Here is a 21,426-nt window from a genome sequence, read left to right on the forward strand (position 1 = left end):
ATATTCAGTTACCATTCCAAGCTTCTGAACTTTTCTCCAAACACTCTGGCTAAAGTGAAAGTAGCAACCCTTTAATATGGCATTTTGAAAAGTCATCTTGATGGCGTTTTGAGCAGCTGACTCAAAATCAGTGAACACACTCACTGGATCCAATACAATGTTCTTAGAGGCCGCTACATTCTTCACATTTTCAAAGAAACGTTCATATGTCGACTGCTTTTTATCTGGGAGCAGACCATACACCAAAGGGCACATCTTATTTTGCACAAATGCATGAATGGTGTAAAGCTGGGTGAACACACCAGGGCACTTGTCAAATGTTCCGTCACAGTAGTACACATCTGCTTCGGAGAGAAGTCGCAGGTTCTCGTCAGTCGCGAAGGTCAGGATCTTGTCATGGTCGCCGTGAGAAAACAGCAGGAAGTTGTCATTGGCATGCGTCTTAGTATATGCATCGGGAAGATCTATTGCTGATCTAGTTGCTGTCTTTGGCTCGGGAGCGGTATAGAGCAGGACGTACACTGTCAAAGATGGGCACTTCTGCAATGATGTCAGGATTCATCACTCTCAGACCTAGAACAGAGAAACACAATGTTAAATTCAAAGAAAACTGTTGTAGTATTTTAGTATTTAATAGTAATTAAAAAGTTGCCAAGTATTTATGTTAATATTTACCTGATAACTCCTCCTGATAAAGAGATGGAATTGGTTTGGAATCTTTTCGGACAAGGTCCTTAAGATTGGCCAAGAAAGAATCTACAGCGATTCTATTCTCCACAGATGCATGGTTATGCTGGTCTCTGTAGGACGTGAGAATATTATCTTTGGTGTTAACCGTGGCATGGCAGTTCTTCTGGGCGCAGTTCCAATGGACAGATGTTCCTCGTCTTCTTTTAACTACAAACTTGTAATTTTGGAACACTAAGTACTGACCACCTCTACCATTAGGAATAACCTGGACATTAACCTGTTGGTTAGCCATCGTGACTGACCTTAAAGAACCTCATGTACCATTTTATAATCGTGTAATAGTGAAAAGTGTTCACTGAATTAAAAAAACACAAATAGCATAATCGACACAATTTAATTAAAGTTCACGAACACTGTTCACTGTAACAGGGCAAATCAGCTAATTAGTGTCACCCACCAGGACCAAATTTCAGAGTGAGCAGTGTAATCACTAACCCGTGTCAACTAATCCCATCTAATCCCCTTGTCAAAACTAAAGGGTGGTGGATAAGTGAGAATGAACCCTCTACAACAGGGATAGGTCACTCGCTTGCTTTCTTTACCATTTGTACTAATTAACGTGTGCCTCGTCATGCTCCAACGCACACAGTGACTTGGTTCGGTCCCAGCGCAACTTCGGCTGCGTTTAACAGTACTTCAGCCAGTGTATTGTATCAGTCGGAATTTTACAATGAATGAATGAATGAATTAAGAGCAAGAATTTTATGTGAATGAATGAAAGAAATTAAGAAAAAGAACAAAATAAAAAGAACATATGTGAATGAATGAAAGAATAAATGATACACCACGGCCATCCCTCCCCAAACATATTAAAGAACGCAAAACTATCGGTAGAACACAAATGTTAACATCAGCTGTCCTTTTTCAAAAACAAATTACTTTGAGACATGTTTTTACATTAGTAACTAATTCAGATATCTTATTGCATGTGTGGAATGACATGGGCATTGACAGAATGTTAACTGACACTGTCACAGACCCCTCAAGAACAGAAAGTTTAGAACTATCACAAAGCGTTGTAAACACCTTTCCAGTTTTGTCAAATACTAAGATCAACAAGAAAGAAAGAAGTTTTAGAACTATAACAGTCAAGCATCACAAGCACCAATGGCGATATGTCATATTTTTCACACACCTCAAATACACACTAACAATTTTTTTTAAATTATAAAACTATCACTATTACTTGCAAACACCTTTCACCTGATGGTATATTCCCCTCATAAAAATTAAAGGTGTATGTGAAAGATGTTTTTGAACACTAACTAGAAACACTCAAACAACGCCCTGTAGTATTTCAATGGCAGATCGGCGATATGTCATATTTTTCACACACCTCAAATACACACTAACAATGTTTTTTAAATTATAAAACTATCACTATTGCTTGCAAACACCTTTCACCTGATGGTATATTCCCCTCATAAAAATTGAAGGTGTATGTGAAAGATGTTTTAGAACAATAACTAGAAACACTCAAACAACGCCCTGCAGTATTTCAATGGCAGATCGGCGATATGTCATATTTTTCACACACCTCAAATACACACTAACAATGTTTTCTAAATTATAAAACTATCACTATTACTTGCAAACAGCTTTCACCTGATGGTATATTCCCCTCATAAAAATTGAAGGTGTATGTGAAAGATGTTTTAGAACAATAACTAGAAACACTCAAACAACGCCCTGCAGTATTTCAATGGCAGATCGGCGATATGTCATATTTTTCACACACCTCAAATACACACTAACAATGTTTTCTAAATTATAAAACTATCACTATTACTTGCAAACACCTTTCACCTGATGGTATATTCCCCTCATAAAAATTGAAGGTGTATGTGAAAGATGTTTTAGAACAATAACTAGAAACACTCAAACAACGCCCTGCAGTATTTCAATGGCAGATCGGCGATATGTCATATTTTTCACACACCTCAAATACACACTAACAATGTTTTCTAAATTATAAAACTATCACTATTACTTGCAAACTCCTTTCACCTGATGGTATATTCCCCTCATAAAAATTAAAGGTGTATGTGAAAGATGTTTTTGAACACTAACTAGAAACACTCAAACAACGCCCTGCAGTATTTCAATGGCAGATCGGCGATATGTCATATTTTTCACACACCTCAAATACACACTAACAATGTTTTCTAAATTATAAAACTATCACTATTACTTGCAAACACCTTTCACCTGATGGTATATTCCCCTCATAAAAATTGAAGGTGTATGTGAAAGATGTTTTAGAACAATAACTAGAAACACTCAAACAACGCCCTGCAGTATTTCAATGGCAGATCGGCGATATGTCATATTTTCACACACCTCAAATACACACTAACAATGTTTTTAAATTATAAAACTATCACTATTACTTGCAAACACCTTTCACCTGATGGTATATTCCCCTCATAAAAATTGAAGGTGTATGTGAAAGATGTTTTTGAACAATAACTAGAAACACTCAAACAACGCCCTGCAGTATTTCAATGGCAGATCGGCGATATGTCATATTTTTCACACACCTCAAATACACACTAACAATGTTTTTTAAATTATAAAACTATCACTATTACTTGCAAACACCTTTCACCTGATGGTATATTCCCCTCATAAAAATTGAAGGTGTATGTGAAAGATGTTTTTGAACAATAACTAGAAACACTCAAACAACGCCCTGCAGTATTTCAATGGCAGATCGGCGATATGTCATATTTTTCACACACCTCAAATACACACTAACAATTTTTTAAATTATAAAACTATTACTATTACTTGCAAACACCTTTCACCTGATGGTATATTCCCCTCATAAAAATTGAAGGTGTATGTGAAAGATGTTTTTGAACACTAACTAGAAACACTCAAACAACGCCCTGCAGTATTTCAATGGCAGATCGGCGATATGTCATATTTTTCACACACCTCAAATACACCCTAGCAAATTTTTTAGTTATAAAACTATCACTATTACTTGCAAACACCTTTCAACTAAAAGTATATTTCCTTCTAAAAATTAAACGAATATGTGAAAGAAGTTTTAGCGATATAATTTAGTCTTTCTTCGCTGTGTACTGAGAATTGAAGCCAGTGAGCTACAACATGCCCACTTGAAACTTTACTACAAAGCTACTGTACTTATACTGGCACTAATAACAATTATCTGACTTGAAATGAAGTGACAGAATAGGTAACTTATCTTCTACATGTAGGTTTTCAGTTGTCACAACACTCAGCGTATGTAATCAGCTGTTGAAAATATACCGGGCTAAATCTTAAAAAACTACGCTGCCGCCATATTGGCTACACTGGTCACGTGACGAGCCGAGGCATAGCTTAGGAGCTTTCCGAGGAGTGACCACTCCCCCTTATAGCGTCTCCCTGGTGCCACGGAGCACCTTGTCTAACTCGAGACTGGTAAGCAGATGCATTTTGTTGTCATTCAATAAAGCCGAAATAACGAAATGAATAAACTATACTGAAAACAAACGTCCATGAAGATTGAGGATTTGTAATTTACTTCAAAACATATTGCAATGTTGCCATACACGACTGTGCACACAGTTAATATACTATAAATTATTCACTGGTCACGACGGGGATATGGGTTGACGTACCCTCTATTTGTTTATGTTTGTCCGAACACCTCAATGTTAATTTTGAACTGTTTGAAGCACGGATATTGCATCATATACGGAGTACCAGAGTTAGGCAATTAGGCAATACCGACAACAGCCAAAACACTCAACATGAGAAACAATTTTAGAGTTATTTCCTTTCCATCGATTTGCATTCGCAAAACATCGGTAATTTCCGTACATCATACGTGACTCAATTAATGGAGATAAAGAATTACCAGCACGAAGTACCAAATGAATTCCCACAGTTCGGAATTACCAGCGGTTAACACAGAACATGTTACTCGTTTGTAAGCGGGGTACATTGAAAATATTAGAAGAGCGCTCAGCCAATCAGAAAGCGACATTTATGTGTGAGGTAAGATAACAGTAAGCGTTGTTTTTGCCTGGCGATATGTTGTCGCAATGACAGTTACTGTTTCATTTACAATACAGCGAGTCTCTCTCAGAGTCATGCATACCATTGGCAACGAGAACTGCCTTCTTGTGCAATATAGAGATTTAATAGTGTACATCTACTCTAACCTGACCCTTAGTTTCTCGTTAAACAAAGTTTGTGTTAATTTCTTTACATGAATGCTGCTGTATTTCAAGTGAAAATATTGGCAACTGGAAAACAACACTTTATATGTTTCTATCGATTCACTTCACACTTCGGAGTACATGTTTTTCACAAGTGATTACAAGATCCTGAGGGAATAACGTACAGTTCGTCGTTCACCAGTGTCAGTGATTTTAGAAAACAAAAACATATGAACATTAGAACTTTATTAAAGTTCTCTTTCCATTCATAATTGTAACTGAGCCTGACTCTACGATCACTGTACTTGCGATTTTAGAACTGGGGTAAAACACTTTTTGTTTATTTGATCTTTATCAGTTTCATATAATATATTCTTTAGCAAATAAGTCAACATCTGAGTCCCCTCTCTACATACAGCACCAACGGCTCACAATGCATGCAGTTTTCATCATCGGCAACAGTAGCTTCAGCAGCACCAACATCAGCATCGTCAGTGTCTTCTTCATCATCATTAGCAGCAGCAGCAGCAGATCAAGATCAGAAGAGGATGGACCTGCTACTGGCTACGTATTCAATACATGCACTCCACACTGGCCTCAGATGCCCTTTGTCCGTACTCCGTCCAGGAACCCTTCGAAGGATGTAATCATAATTAGGTGACGCTTTAGGCAATAGTGAGATGTGAGTCAGGAAATGAATGATTGAATGAAAAGAAGATCAGTGTAAATGAAGGTTATGGGTCCTATTTTCGTCATACATTTACATTAGTTAAGGAAAGTTCCATTTTATAGTTCTCAAAACTGCATAATCATTAGCACTATTGGAATTTCACAAAGAAAAGATTTGCTTAAAATTGAAATGGCATAAATATCTTGAAATGCTCTTTTGCACGACTAACAACATGGAATGTAACAATGTACCCAACAATTTAATGTCTAAATATACAAGCCAATTAGCATTACATCTCTACTTATGAAAGGATGAACGGTAGGATCTCACAGGACGTCACTTACGAATATACTCGTCACAAAATGATATTTTATTGCTGGAAGATGAGTAGATACTCTATACATATAAAACAGTATGCTCAGCATGTGTATTATACTTACATAGTACACACTGACATCGTCCTTCCCACAGACACACGCGGCCAGGGCGAGGATGCAGGCTGTGAAGCCGATGTAACACGTGGACGTCATGGGTTGGTCCAGCTTGACCCCAGCTGACTGAAACACTGGACCACCGGATCATAATATTAGCTTATGGAATCAATTGATCGGAAATCAGAGGTGAGTAGGTGTCGCGATCTGAATGGCTGAAGCATGTTGAATTAAAGTCTTCTGGGCATAAGAGTATATTTCTTTCTCATTAAAAGAGCCAAAGGTGATAATTGTGCTCGAAAGAAGATGACATCAATCAATCTGAACAAAATTCCGGTTAAACGAGTGTAATGTTTTTCTATGGTAACTGACCTTGTAGAAGCTCCTCTTTGGATTTAAGGGAAATAGCGTCCTCCTTGAAGAGGGTAGGGTAGGGGATGTTGACGGCTCCAGGGATGTGACCGGTCTGAAACCTCAGACCATCAGACTTCAGTCCCAGAAAGCCCATACAGTAGCTCTGGACTATCAGAAAAGAGAACAGATGAATTTCTATTCTATTTCTCCGCTATCAGATCCCTGTTTCAAAAGCCGAGTGATGTTTGATGTTTAACGAAGCACTCAGCAAGATTACATCTTTATGACAAACCACGTATATACACATCGAATCCGGACCATATAATCTAGTGATCGAACAATGACCCACCCCATCGGGGTACTATGCCACGCCATCATCCAACTGATCTTGCAGCATATGTTTGTGATGACCCGTGTATTGAGGTTATTGTGGTGTGTGACATTCTGGCAGCGTGGATGTGGCTGGATCGTTGATGATGCTTTCAACTCCTGGTCTCCTCATACACTTGATTGCATGCGGGAGACACCGCGAGAGTGCTAAAAATAGTGCAGATCCTGGCGTAAACCAAATTTCATTCACTCCTCCTTAAACATTCAGTTTCAGCATCATGTGCATAAGATCAAATACATTCTCAACAACAATGGTTAAAGCTTCGTCCCCATTCACGAGTCAGCCGAATGAGTAAGTGTGTGAGTTTAGTTTTACGCCGCACAAAGCAATTTTCAAGCTATCAGTGGCGGCGGTCTGTAAATAATCGAGTCTGGATCAGACAATCCAGTGATCAACAACATGAGCATCGATCTACGCAAATGGGACATGTGCCAACCAAGTCAGCGAACCTGACCACCCGATCCCGTTAGTCGCCTCTTACGACAAGCATGGGTTACTGAAGATCAATTCTAACCGGGATCAACACGGGTCCAGCCGAATGATGTGCAAACACTTTCAAAGTTATTCACATCTGAATTTAAAAATTCAGTGACGTGCGTGCGTGAGAATTTTAGCAATATTACAGCAACATCATGGTTGGGGACACCAAAATTGTGACCCTTCAGTATTTCCAGTTCCGATGCATTCGCTAGCAGACCTACATTTTGAGGGTTCCTTCTCTTTGCCATCAAAGTTGTCGGGGTGTCGCGTGTCCACGAACTGTCGGCCATCTTCGGGTTTGATGTCATTATACAGCATTACCAGGCTTTTGTTGAACTTGACCGTTACGTCACCGTTCTGGGAAACACGGTACATACACTCTGAATTCGACAAATATCACTTTCTGTTTTTTCAGATTTGTTGAGGCATTTTAAAGATTTCATTTCACAGTTTTGAAAATTTAAGAAATGATGTGTTTCTGTGATTGTAAGAGAGAGCGTGCTTGTGAGCGAGCGTAAATACTTTTATGTGTGTATGTGTGCGTGCGTGCGCGTATGTGTGTGATAGACGGCATATACTACCCATCAAAAGTTTAGACTCACTTAAAGCACTCACTATATGTTATGTATATGTATGTGGTTACATCGAAGATGAATTTCTCCACCAACTTGGGGCAAACCAACTGAAAACCTTATGCAGATGAATTGCACAAGGATGATGCTTCAAATTGCGAAAGGCATGAGCAAATGTCGTGCATGTGAACAGATTCGTTTTGGTGTAAAGTTTTGTTAAGAATTCGCCAATTTTCACAGATTTTAATCATTTACTGAACTCGTGACAATAATCTTTTCAATGTTACGAATATGTTTTACAATACACCAGTTCATAACTAAACAGTACCTTAAACAGTATGGAATATTTTGCAAAAAGCTAGTTTAGAACAGTGGACAAGTAAGTGGCTACATTTACACTAGTGAGTCTAAACTTTTGATGGGTAGTATATATGTATTGATCTGTGTATCTGTGCGTGTGTGTGTGTGAGTGAGTAAGTGAGTTTAGTTTCAGCAATATTCCAGCTATATGGCTGCGGTCTGTAGATAATCGATTATGGACCAGATAATCCAATGATCAACAGCACAAACATCGTTCTGCGCAACTGGGAACCGATGACATGTGTCAACCAAGTCAGCGAGCCTGACCACCCGATCCCGTTAGTCGCCTCTTTCGACAAGCATGGGTTACACGGATCTTCATGGGTGTGAGTGAGAGAGGGAGGGCTAGAGAGAGAGAGACACACACACAGAGTATTTCAGTGAGACCATGTGTGCGTGTGAGAGAGAGTGTGTACTTGTGTACTTAACAATATTCCAGCTTTATGCCGTACCCCTGTATGGGGCACATAAAAGATCGAGCCAGAACCAGTCCAGTGATTGATATTATGAGCAGACGGGCTGCGTTGACAGCCAATCAACCAAACCACCTGGCCTATTCTAATGCGGGATCTTATTATTATCATCATTTCTTACCATGTGCATATGTTTGACACTTTTCTTTAAAGTACATTTCTGGTGTCCCCCGCCGTGATGTTGCTGGAATATTGCTAAAAGCGGCGTAAAACCAAACTCAGTCAGTCTTTAAAGTATACATGTGCCATATTGTCCAAGAGTTCACCCACCTCATATTCGAACTGCTTGTCCGTGACGGGATGGCCCTCTTTCTTCCACCTGACCAATCCCCCGCTCAACACAGAAACGTTCGTTATACCGTGAACCTGTGGGTACAACAAGTAGTGAGTGAGTGAGTTTAGGTTTACGCTGCACTCAGCAATATTCCAGCTATATGGCGGCGGTCTGTAAATACAAGTAATCGAGTCTGAACCAGACAATCCAGTGATCAACAGCATGAGCATCGATCTGCGCAATGTGGAACCGATGACATGTGTCAACCAAGTCAGCGAGCCTGACCATCCGATCCCGTTAGTCGCCTCTTACGACAAGCATGGGTTACTGAAGATCAACGGGTAGGGTACAACAAGTAAATATAGACCACTGAATGAGTGAACATTGTTTCACGTGTCAGCTAGCAATTTTCCGTGTACATCATAGCGACTATAAAACTCGACTCAGTATACATTAGTGTTGGGAATTGGTTAAAATCTCATAATTGATAATTGGTTCATCCGAACCGGGGGCGGTTCGGTAGCCTATGGTTATGGCGTTCGCTCGTCACGCCGAAGACCCGGGTTCGATTCCCCACATGGGCACAATGTGTGAAGCTCATTTCTGGTGTCCCCCGCGGTGATATTGTTGGAATATTGCTCAAAGCGGCGTAAAACTATACTCAGTCAGTCAGTCATTACAACCGATCAATCATCGAAAATAATTGGTTAGCGTCATTTATCAAATTTTCCTGTTGTGCTTGTTAATGCGCAAAAGAACAAAGGTGGTTTTTTTCAGATTGGTCAAAATGCATTTGCAAATTTCACGTCTTTAAAGGATGACTGGTATGTTAGGAACATAAATTTCCTGGAGTCTTTAAGATAAATTCAGTCATGACTTGGAACGAGCATGTAGTGCTTATGAAATGTAAATTTAATGTCACAGACAAAACCAACCTTGTGAAAATTATTGTTAATGCAAACATGTCTTCCAAAATTGTTTGTGTTCGATTATGAGAAAACATGATCAATTGCTTGGTCGTTTAGTCACTGCCATCAATCTTCGATTATTTAAGTTAATCGGACCACCACTAGTATACAGCAATTATAACGACAAACACAAACAGACACGAGGATACACGGTCACGGCCGTCTCACCAGTATGAATGGTGCCGCGCCGCGTTTAACACTATACCAGCAAATCCACGGTGAATCTAACCCGGGCATTCGACGTAACGTGCGAAGGCTTTAACCATTAGGCCACCCCACTGCCCGTCTCCGTCTTTGACCGGTCTTGGAAGAAATCAGTGTACTGAATGGAGAATAATAAATACCCTCAGCAGCCACCATCCTCGACATGCTTTAGACCCGTTTTGGTCGATGTTTTCGTACAGGATGACGCGACTGGACGTGTTAATTCCGAGGATCTCACGTAATCCTGAAAAACTGCAGGATCCGGTAAACCCAGTGGGAGGTATTGAGTGAAGGGGCATTCCTTTTCAAGTCGAAAAACTGTGCTCCTTCAATATGCGCACTGGAAAGTATTGTAAATTATTGTCATGGAAATTATGCATACACATTACTGTAATAATGCTTTATTCAGTTTACACACCATTTGAAATAACTATATAGACAAATGTGAGTCTTGATGTAGCGGTTTGTTTCTTTTACAATTATTTCTATGTCTAAAAAAATCCACACCAATTTTAAAGTAATGTTCATGGACAAATATCATGTTAACCGAAACCATTATAGAAACAGTCCGTTGGTCGCACCTCCAAAACGCAACCTAGTCCACATGATACTAGCCTTGCAGTACATGCAGTATGATAATACCGAACACAGTTACGTGCAACCACCAAAGCATTCTCACCTCCTAAAATCATCGATTGATGGCCCGGAAGGTCCAATGGTTGTATCAAAAATTCTCAAATCTTTGTTTCCGGCATGTATTTGACTTGACAGCCATTCTGGTGTTACGGTGGGGGAGGCCATGTTTCCCTCACTAGAATGATGTCGACAGCTTCTCGCGGATAAATTTTGGTCACTAGGTCAAACCATAACTCCATGTAACTTTCACGCGAAGTTGTCAGTAAGTAGGCTCCGTTCGCTATATGGCTGAAACAAGGCCTGCGACGTTGAATTTAAACTTACTACAAGATGGGCGGTGGGGGTAGCCTGGTGGTCTAAGCGTTCGCTCGTCACGCCGAAGACCCGGGTTCGATTTCCTCATGATCACAATGTGTGAAGCCCATTTATGGTGTCCCCCGCCGTGATACTGCTGGAATATCGCTAAATGCGGCATAAAACAATACTCACTCACCGTAGACACATTCCCATGCAGATTCACCTCTGATACCTCACAAGTCAAGGCCTAAACTTTAACACGTGGCGAAAGATTGCAACAGTATACTACCTGGACCCTAGTCAAAGATACCCCTACAGTCATTACCTTGTGTAATCAGATAGAATCATACAACGTCCAACAAACAATGTGTCAAATGCGCATGTAACATAATATTCATTGGGCAAGGGACGGATCCACGAAACGTTCGTAGCACTATACAGTTCGTAAGCCTATGATAACGTATAGTGTTACGATAGGTCGTATTGTTAAGAAAGCTTTGTAGATCGGGACCCAGATCTTTAAGACCCTATATACACACTGTAAAAGTTCTACACTATAGGAGACTTCCTGCCAGCAGGTTAGGATGCTTTATTCATAAAGTAAAAGGCTTACAGAAGGATGACACTAGAAACAGCCCTAGGTCAACAACAGTGAGAAGTAGTAATATATACTTGTAAAAATATATTTACGTCATGCCAGTGAATAGTCTCGATTGCCCCCCTAAAACGATTCCACTGGGTGTAAATGGCCAAACACTTATCGTTTGAAGCAGGTATTACATGGGATGTGAGGGAGGGTGGGTGATTTGGTGAGATCCGTCATAAAGTTATGGGGGGGCGGTTGGGTAGACTAGTGGTTAAAGCGATCGCTCGTCATGCCGAAAATCAGGGTTCGATTCCCCACATGGACACAATGGGTGGTGTCCACTGCCGGAATATTGCTAAAAGCGGAGTAAAATTAAACTCACTCACTCATACAGTTATGGTGACGGGTTGCACGTCGCGTTTTTGGTGTGTGTGCGTGTGCGTGCGCGTGCGCGTACTCTATTCCGGCAAATGCCTCTTTTATAGTGCTAACCAACTAAGATCCCATGTTACGCTTTGCCATCTAATACACCCCTCAGACAAATTATAGTCTCCGACAAAATCTCATGAACATCAGACCCGCACCCGGCTTTAGAATTGATCTTCAGTAACCCATGCTTCGTAAGAGGCGACTAACGGGATCGGGTGGTCAGGCTCGTTGACTTGGTTGACACATGTCATCGGTTCCCAATTGCGTAGATCGATGCTCACGATGTTGATCACTGGATTGTCTGGACCAGACTCGATTATTTACAGACGGCTGCCATATAGCTGCAATATTGCCGAGTGCGGCGTAAAACTAAACTCACTTACTCATGAACATCAGCTCCTATAGCTAGCTACTGTTACATACATCCCATGGCAGGTCACGCCACTATCCTACTATCTTAATTTGGAATTTAACTGCAAGTCCTTCTTTAATCCCCTAACTTCCGACACCAGATAGGTTTACAACCAGCACGCTCTGTCTACCATACCACAATAAAAAAGAAAGTAACAACCTATCAAAGACTGAAACTATGTTTATTCTAACTATTACTGACGCCAGAAATACGTCAATACCATACAAATATGTAATACTATACTGACGGACAAAAGAAAGTATACATCCATGTTTGACGGTGGCTAAAATGAATCGAACAGGGAATGGTTAATAGATAGTCAATGGCGATGTATGTGATACAGGTACTATACCCGGAAGTGGAACTTTGCTAATTTCCGTAACCCTTCACAGCCTAAGAACGTTATCATTGTCAAATCAAGTTTCAAGTGTATACTTTCTGTAGTACCATTTGTAGTACATCATGTACAGGAATAATAATCGGTCAGTTCAAACCTGGACAGAGTCGTTTCAAATGCTGAATAGTAGAGTTCATTACAAGTAAATGCGACAAAACCCTTTCCACGTCTACACTAAATCTAAAAGCAGAGTCGATTGTACAATTTCGACTATATCGTGAACATGTGTTTATGAATCACCGAACGTTTTACCATTGAACGTTTTGAAAGCTTTTCCTGAGAACTTGAACGTTGAAACCTGGACTAAACAACCCTGAGCAAGAGTCGAATCTTCCTTTGAAATATTGGTAAAAAGTATGTTCCGATGTACCTGAAAGTTCGGACGTGTAAAGACCAATGGTTGGAGATGGTGAAAAGCTGAAATCATGCCTGTAGCCATACAGCTTTGTGGAGAGTTTTCTGTCTCACTGAATCAGGCCAGAAAGCTGTTAATTAGGAGCGTGTATTTTACCTTGGTGGTGTTTCATCCCTATCAAAATATCGAATATTGTTGGTATGCATGGCAACATCTCCAGACAACCAGGTAAAATGGCCCTGCAGGAGCCACTAACATTATCTATCTCAACACGCTAACTGATTAGCTAAGAAATCTTCAGTGGCAAGTCGTGTAGGAAACACAACCATAAGCAAAATGAAAGAGCAGCAGCTAAAGGTCTCAGCTGTAGTTACAGACACCTGGTGTTAAACAAAAACACAATTTACCCCGTTTAGCGTATATATAGAATGGGAAAGTGGTGTAAACAAATTTTACCATTTATCAGAATATGAGTGTGAATATAGGTCTTAGTTGTAGTAACAAAACAATGGTGTAAATAAAACATATATTTACCCCATTTACCATATATCTAGAAAGAGTGTGAATACAGGTCTTAGTTGTAGTAACAAAACAATGGTGTAAATATAAACATATATTTACCCAGTTTACCATATATCTAGAATGAGTGTGAATACAGGTCTTGGATGCAGCAACACAACAATGGTGTTAATAAAACATATATTTACCCAGTTTACCATATATCTAGAATGAGTGTGAATACAGGTCTTAGTTGTAGTAACAAAACAATGGTGTAAATATAAACATACATTTACCAAGTTTACCATATATCTAGAAAGAGTGTGAATACAGGTCTTAGTTGTAGTAACAAAACAATGGTGTAAATAAAACATATATTTACCCAGTTTACCATATATCTAGAAAGAGTGTGAATACAGGTCTTAGTTGTAGTAACAAAACAATGGTGTAAATATAAACATATATTTACCCAGTTTACCATATATCTAGAATGAGTGTGAATACAGGTCTTAGTTGTAGTAACAAAACAATGGTATAAATAAAACATATATTTACCCAGTTTACCATATATCTAGAATGAGTGTGAATACAGGTCTTAGTTGTAGTAACAAAACAATGGTATAAATAAAACATATATTTACCCAGTTTACCATATATCTAGAATAAGTGTGAATATAGGTCTTAGTTGTAGTAACAAAACAATGGTGTAAATAAAACATATATTTACCCAGTTTACCATATATCTAGAATGAGTGTGAATACAGGTCTTAGTTGTAGTAACAAAACAATGGTGTAAATATAAACATACATTTACCCAGTTTACCATATATCTAGAATGAGTGTGAATACAGGTCTTAGTTGTAGTAACAAAACAATGGTAAATAAAATATAAACATATATCTAAAATTTAGGTCTTAGTTTACCATATATCTAAATAGAATGAGTGTGAATACAGGTCTTAGAAAGAGTGTAGGTCTTAGTTGTAGTAACAAAACAATGGTATAAATAAAACATATATTTACCCAGTTTACCATATATCTAGAATGAGTGTGAATACAGGTCTTAGTTGTAGTAACAAAAACAATGGTGTAAATATAAACATATATTTACCCCAGTTTACCATATATCTAGAATGAGTGTGAATACAGGTCTTAGAAGTAGTAATCTAAAAACAATGGTGTAAATATAAAACATATATTTACCCAGTTTACCATATATCTAGAAAGAGTGTGAATACAGGTCAAAAGTTGGTATAAATAGTAACAAAACAATGGTGAATAAATAAAACATATATTTACCCAGTTTACCATATATCTAGAATGAGTGTGAATACAGGTCTTAGTTGTAGTAACAAAACAATGGTGTATAAAAATATAAACATACATTTACCAGTTTACCATTTATATCTAGAATGAGTGTGAATATAGGTCTTAGTTGTAGTAACAAAACAATGGTATAAATAAAACATATATTTACCCAGTTTACCATATATCTAGAATGAGTGTGAATACAGGTCTTAGTTGTAGTAACAAAACAATGGTGTAAATAAAACATATATTTACCCAGTTTACCATATATCTAGAATGAGTGTGAATACAGGTCTTAGTTGTAGTAACAAAACAATGGTGTAAATATAAACATATATTTACCCAGTTTACCATATATCTAGAATGAGTGTGAATACAGGTCTTAGTTGTAGTAACAAAACAATGGTGTAAATAAAACATATATTTACCAAGTTTACCATATATCTAGAAAGAGTGTGAATACAGGTCTTAGTTGTAGTAACAAAACAATGGTGTAAATAAAACATATATTTACCCAGTTTACCATATATCTAGAAAGAGTGTGAATACAGGTCTTAGTTGTAGTAACAAAACAATGGTGTAAATAAAACATATATTTACCCAGTTTACCATATATCTAGAATGAGTGTGAATATAGGTCTTAATTGTAGTAACAAAACAATGGTATAAATAAAACATATATTTACCCAGTTTATCATATATCTAGAATGAGTGTGAATACAGGTCTTAGATGTAGTAACAAAAGAATGGTGAAATAAAACATATATTTACCCAGTTTACTATATATCTAGAATGAGTGTGAATACAGGTCTTAGTTGTAGTAACAAAACAATGGTGTAACTAAAAACATTACATTTACCCCGTTTAACAAAAATAAAATGGGTCTCTACAAAGGTTTTAGTAGCAGAACAGAGGACTATATAGAAGCATATATTTCCCCGTTTACCACATATATAGAATGGTTGTCACTGTAGATCTTAGGTCTTAGGACACAACAGTGGTGTAAATTACAAATACATTTACTCTGTTTAACAAGTGCAAAGAATCGAGTTTCAAACACGAATCTCATCATCTCAGTTCCTTCACTTGACACGGGGCAGTGGGGTAGCCCAGTGGTTAAAGTGTTCGCTCGTCATGCCAAAGACCCGGGTTCGATTCCCAACATGGATACAATGACTGAAGCCCATTTCTGGTGTCCCCCGCCGTGATATTGCTGGAATATTGCTAAAAACGGCGTAAAACCAAACTCACTCACTTGACGCACCTCCAGCCGGTCACAATGCACGCAGCAGCAACTACTAAGACTACAAAACAGGCCTTCTGTCTAGTGAGTATGTTTTCAAAGCTAGCACTCCACTTCGGCGGCAGAAGCTCTTTGTCCGTATTCAGCCCAGGAACCCTTCAGAGATTCAAAGAATGTTTATATATGAACCTTGATGTATTAATCTCGGCAATATGGTTCAAACCGACCAATGTGTAATGAACAAAAGTACAGATTATATAACTACTTGTATGTTTAAAAGCTAAAACACCCGTGAAGATCCGTGTAAGAATTGATCTTCAGCAACTCATGCTTTTCGTAAGAGGCGACTAACGGGATCGGGTGGTCAGGCTCGCTGACTTGGTTGACACATGTCATCGTATCCCTATTGCGCAGATCGATACTCATGCTGTTGATCACTGGATTGTCTGGTCAAGACTTGATTATTTACAGACCGTCGCCACAAAGCTGGAATATTGCTGAGTGCGGCGTAAAACTGAACTCTAAAAATGAAAAGCTAAAATGCATATGAACTGATTTAAAACTTAAAATGTTTCACCCAGTTGTGTTATATAACACATATTTAATATTGAATAAATATCAGCATACTCAGCAGGCAGATGTATTAAACTTACAATGTACACGCTGGCATCGTCCTTTCCACAGACACATGCGGCAAGGGCGAGGGCACAGGCTGTGAAGCCGATGTAACACGTGGACGTTATGGGTTGGTCCAACTTGACCCCAGCTGACTGAAACACTGGACCAAGGCATTGACACGATTATTTTGATGCAATATAACATTGTTGTTGATAAACAACAATGGGTTACGGATCGGCTGATTCTTTCACATCACTAAAGTTTACATGTCATTACAGGTAACTACGGTAATATGAAAGAATCTCTAATCGAAAACCTGCTTTAGTTGTATCGAATGGATACGAAGATCGAGGTCTCTTTGGAAGAAACAGGTGAAGATGGGACCTTGCTTTCGGCAGTACCCTGGCCTAAATGCGACAGAATTTCGAAATACTATAGTCTGTTTGCAGTGAAAACGTACCGATGAATTTCACTTTAAACAGAAAAGTAAATCAAATAAAGTGAAATTAAGATTGCGAATCCTCATAATTTTACCTTGCCAATTAAACATATATATTTCAGAATTTTATTCAACTTAGGAAAGTGTAAATATTTCTCCCTGGTAACTCACCTCGGAGAAGTTCGTCTTTCTCCTTAAAGGAAATGGTGTCGTCAGCGTACATGGAGGGGTAGTACATGTTGACGGCTCCGGGAATATGACCGGTCTGAAACGTCAGGCCATCTGATTTCAGTCCTAAAACTTCCATTCGCGCCGTCTGAACTGTTCGCCAGAAGAATAAAATAAGAGAACTAAGGACCCAGCATGTAACTCCATACATGTTTAATTAGTTTAATGGTATATTTGCGTACAAAATCCGCAGCAGAGTCGGTTTAGTTTATTGCTGCTTATTTTGCTGTATTGCTGTAATGCAGGTCTACGACGTCTAATACTTATTATGGGAACGAACCCTGATACGAACCAACATTAGTTGCCTGGGTTTCTGGCGTGCAAAGGGACACAACTCTGCACAGTAAGCTGCAGCGCCTTAGACCCCTAGACCATTGGAGGTTGTTCACTGGTTAAGAGGCAGACATGGGTTGATGTACCCTCTATGTTTTACCTGAGCCCGAGGGACCAGTGGAGAGTGTCATTTTCTGTTTGAAGGGTATCGGATCATAATAAGGAGTACCAGAGTTAGGCAATTAGCCAATACCGATGAGAGACAAGAAAAACAAATTTAGAGTTATCTCCCTTTCATCGATTTGCATTTGCAAAACATCGGGGTACATTGAAATTAGTAGAAGAGCGCTCAGCCAATCAGAAAACGACGTTTATGTGTGAGGTAAGATAATAAACATTGTTACTAGGTAACTAGTTCCAGTTACGCAGACTCGTACATTTTGAAGGTTCTTTCTCTTCGCCATTAAAATGGTAGGGTTGTCTCGTGTCAACGAACTGTCGGCCATCTCCGGGTTTGATGTCATCGTACAGCATTACCAGGCTTTTGTTGACCTTGACCGTCACGTCACCTTTCTGGGAAATATGGTACTTACACTTTAAACTCGATAAATATTACACATTTTTTTCTGACAAAATTCAATGTTCCACGTTCCACAACAACGTTTCACATCACAATTAACAGGTAATTTGAAACGTTTCGCATTTTTGGGGTGTGTTTTACAGGCGCATGCATGCATGATGTTATCATCCAATACTGGTTTCCAGAGGAGATATCGCATGTAGAAGATCAAGCGATAGTATCTCCTAGGAGCTATGGTTTTGGTAAGTTTTGAGCTAATTGCTGATTGGTCAATATTTTCGGATTACTTTCATCTCCCTTAGCTGTAAACAAAGATGGCCACCGCAATTAAATCATTTTTGACAGGTGAATAAGTTTCAACTAGTTCTTGCGACATAAAAGTTTACTTAAAATGCCACCAAGAAATGGTGAAACTTACGTATTGCAGAATATAAAGCAATACATGTTAGCACAACTTTTTATGTGCTTGTTTTTTGACGTAATGGTGTCACTCGTTCCCTTCCATTTCTCTTGTTCACTTGGATGTATTCATACGCAAGACTTCAAATGAACTTGCTACAGGTAACGTTTTGTTTTTAATTTCTCTTGAACGACAAATTAAGTATGATATTGGATGATTAATAGAATCTCACCATCGTGTCTTTTGATATCAAATATATCACCACTCGATGATAAAATGAGAAAACTCGTGGTGATATAATTGAGTGAGTGAGTATATTTAGTTTTACGCCGCACTCAGCAATATTCCAGCCACATGGCGGCGGTCTGTAAATAATAGAGTCTGGACCAGACAATCCAGAGATCAACAGCATGAGCATCTATCTGCGCAATTGGGAACCGATGACGTGTCAACCAAGTCAGCGAGCCTGAACACCCGATCCCGTTAGTCGCCTCTTACGACAAGCATGGTTTACTTAATGTTCTAACCCGGACCTTCACGGGTGTAATATAACTGATATCAAAGGACACTCGGTTGAGATTCTCTACTTTACTGAAGATCAATATTCTAACCCGGACCTTCACGGGTGTGATAAAATTGATATCAAAAGACACGAGGGTGAGATTCTCTATTTATCTCAACTGACCACTCACCTCATACTCAACTTGTTTATCTGTGACCGGGTGACCTTCCTTCTTCCATCTGACCAGTCCCCCGTTTAAAAGCGACACATTGGTTATGCCGTGATACTGGATAAGAAAGTCTGTGGTTTACCAGCAACATATACGTTATACCTGGAATCCAGTCGGACAACGTTTAATTTAACTCACTGTCTACTTAAATCCATCTTAGCATACTGATTGCAAATAACTTCACGTAATGTGGTGTATTAATGTTTCAGGTGAATATTAACTGTCCTACCTTATACCGCTTCAAAATATCAGACATTTTGTCAGCCTAAACTTCAGTTTAAGAACTATTCTTTGTCTGCTTCAAAATGACTTCGCCGATAAGGCGCGGGCACGTACGTAGCTATACTTAGATCAAACTAGACTTTCCTCCCGAAGTAAAATATTTGCTCATTCAGTGATATGTTTTCAACAAGACGAAGTCTTTCAAAGGCGGATTATTTTGCGGACTTTGTTTTCCTCTATCAATAATATGTAAACTTAAATTTCCATACCCACTCCACCGGGGGCTCCACCCTACTATTCCAGGAAGGGTACTACTTCTCTGAATGCTGATATGTGGATAATATGGGGATAGATTCACAAAACATACCGGGATAGATTCACAAAATATACCGTTAACAGAGAATAATAGGTTACCCTTAACAGCCACCATCCTCGAGATGCTGCAAATCCGTTCAGTTGAACATTTTCGTACACGATCACATGACTTGATGAGTTAATGCCGAGAGATCTCAAGTAATCTTGAAAAACTCCGGGATCTTGTAGCCCCAAAGGGAGGTGTTGAGTGAAGGGGGCATGCTTTTTTATGTTGAGAAACTGTGCTCCTTCTATATGTTCACTGGCAAACAAAACGTGAACATGCATTCATTTAAAAATAAATGCATAATATTATCAAATATATTATCACAAATATTCTTAATTTTGTGAAAGAAAAAAATAAATTGAGAAACGTAGTGTATAATGTATATATTCTGCAATTATAAAAAAAAATTTTAGAAAGATTTTCTAACTTAGTCGTTGCGGTGCATATGTTACAGTCAAAATCAGTCAATTTGTAAATCGCCTGAAAATTTCAGTCAATTTACAAATTGCCTGATTTTACACATTGACTGTTACATATACATCAGGTAGAATGCACCTCCAAAATGCAACCTAACTTATTATTTAAATTACGAAACCAACATGCTCTACATTACGACATAGTAATGGGGTGCCGTTATCATTACCTCTTAAACTCATCCACAGAAGGCCCGGAAGGTCCAATGGTTGTATCAAAAATTCTCAAATCTTTGTTACCGGCGTTGATTTGACTTGACAGCCATTCCGGAGTTACCAGCGGAGAAACCATTTTGCTAACTCTGTAGCCCCTTCTGATCAGCGCAAATGCCATTGTGAAACTCGCTGTAGAGTAAATCGGGTCAGAACGTGACGCGGTATCCTGAGTCCTTGAGAACCGAACGTGCACCACGCGCTCTGAGTAAATATCACTGACATAAATAGATATAGCGGTATCAGGACTGCGTGTACACCCGACGGTGAATTATTTTCTCCATGTAGAAAGATATATATCCCAGGTAGAGATAGCTCTGGTTCAAACTCCAACATTGTGTAGTCGTATCTCAATAATCCTCTCCAGGCGAGATCCGGCCTGGAGAAGGTAAACCAATGGTTGATAGTCTAAACATCTATACACGCCAACGGTTGAGGTGGTTCTAGTGCTTGATGAAAACAATTATGGTAACTTTATGTAAACATTTACGTTTTAACATTCTTGTCATGTTAGTTAAGAGGTTTCTGGTCATGATCCAGATGGGCCGTATTGAATACAATATTCTATAACATTTTTCTCAGCGAAATAGGCATGTTCTCATGAGCAAGGCAGGGCACTTGGCAAT

General features: G+C 38.9%; 2 protein-coding genes and 1 long non-coding RNA gene across 3 annotated transcripts; 1 reads left to right on the forward strand and 2 right to left on the reverse strand.

Moving 5' to 3' along the window:
- Nucleotides 1–481: 481 nt before the first annotated feature.
- Nucleotides 482–1,092, forward strand: LOC124258994. Its single transcript, XR_006893729.1, has 2 exons — nucleotides 482–593; nucleotides 628–1,092. It is a non-coding gene; the product is annotated as an uncharacterized LOC124258994 (long non-coding RNA).
- Nucleotides 1,093–5,156: 4,064 nt separating this feature from the next.
- Nucleotides 5,157–10,962, reverse strand: LOC124258991 (thiosulfate sulfurtransferase-like). The gene is made up of 7 exons (XM_046693052.1): nucleotides 10,782–10,962; nucleotides 10,243–10,442; nucleotides 8,927–9,022; nucleotides 7,473–7,608; nucleotides 6,399–6,548; nucleotides 6,036–6,160; nucleotides 5,157–5,557 (listed from the first exon to the last, which is right to left on the reverse strand). The coding sequence occupies exons 2-7, from the start codon at nucleotides 10,399–10,401 to the stop codon at nucleotides 5,498–5,500; spliced, it is 726 nt and encodes a 241-aa protein (XP_046549008.1). The 5' UTR covers nucleotides 10,402–10,442; nucleotides 10,782–10,962; the 3' UTR covers nucleotides 5,157–5,497.
- Nucleotides 10,963–15,823: 4,861 nt separating this feature from the next.
- Nucleotides 15,824–20,960, reverse strand: LOC124258989 (thiosulfate sulfurtransferase-like). The gene is made up of 7 exons (XM_046693050.1): nucleotides 20,758–20,960; nucleotides 20,168–20,369; nucleotides 19,493–19,588; nucleotides 18,258–18,393; nucleotides 17,491–17,640; nucleotides 16,916–17,040; nucleotides 15,824–16,418 (listed from the first exon to the last, which is right to left on the reverse strand). The coding sequence occupies exons 1-7, from the start codon at nucleotides 20,919–20,921 to the stop codon at nucleotides 16,365–16,367; spliced, it is 927 nt and encodes a 308-aa protein (XP_046549006.1). The 5' UTR covers nucleotides 20,922–20,960; the 3' UTR covers nucleotides 15,824–16,364.
- Between the last annotated feature and the right edge of the window lie 466 nt (nucleotides 20,961–21,426).

Source organism: Haliotis rubra, unplaced genomic scaffold (genome assembly GCF_003918875.1).
Source record: "Haliotis rubra isolate DU_JTF1 unplaced genomic scaffold, ASM391887v1 Scf705, whole genome shotgun sequence".
Classification (NCBI taxonomy): Eukaryota; Metazoa; Mollusca; class Gastropoda; order Lepetellida; family Haliotidae; genus Haliotis; species Haliotis rubra.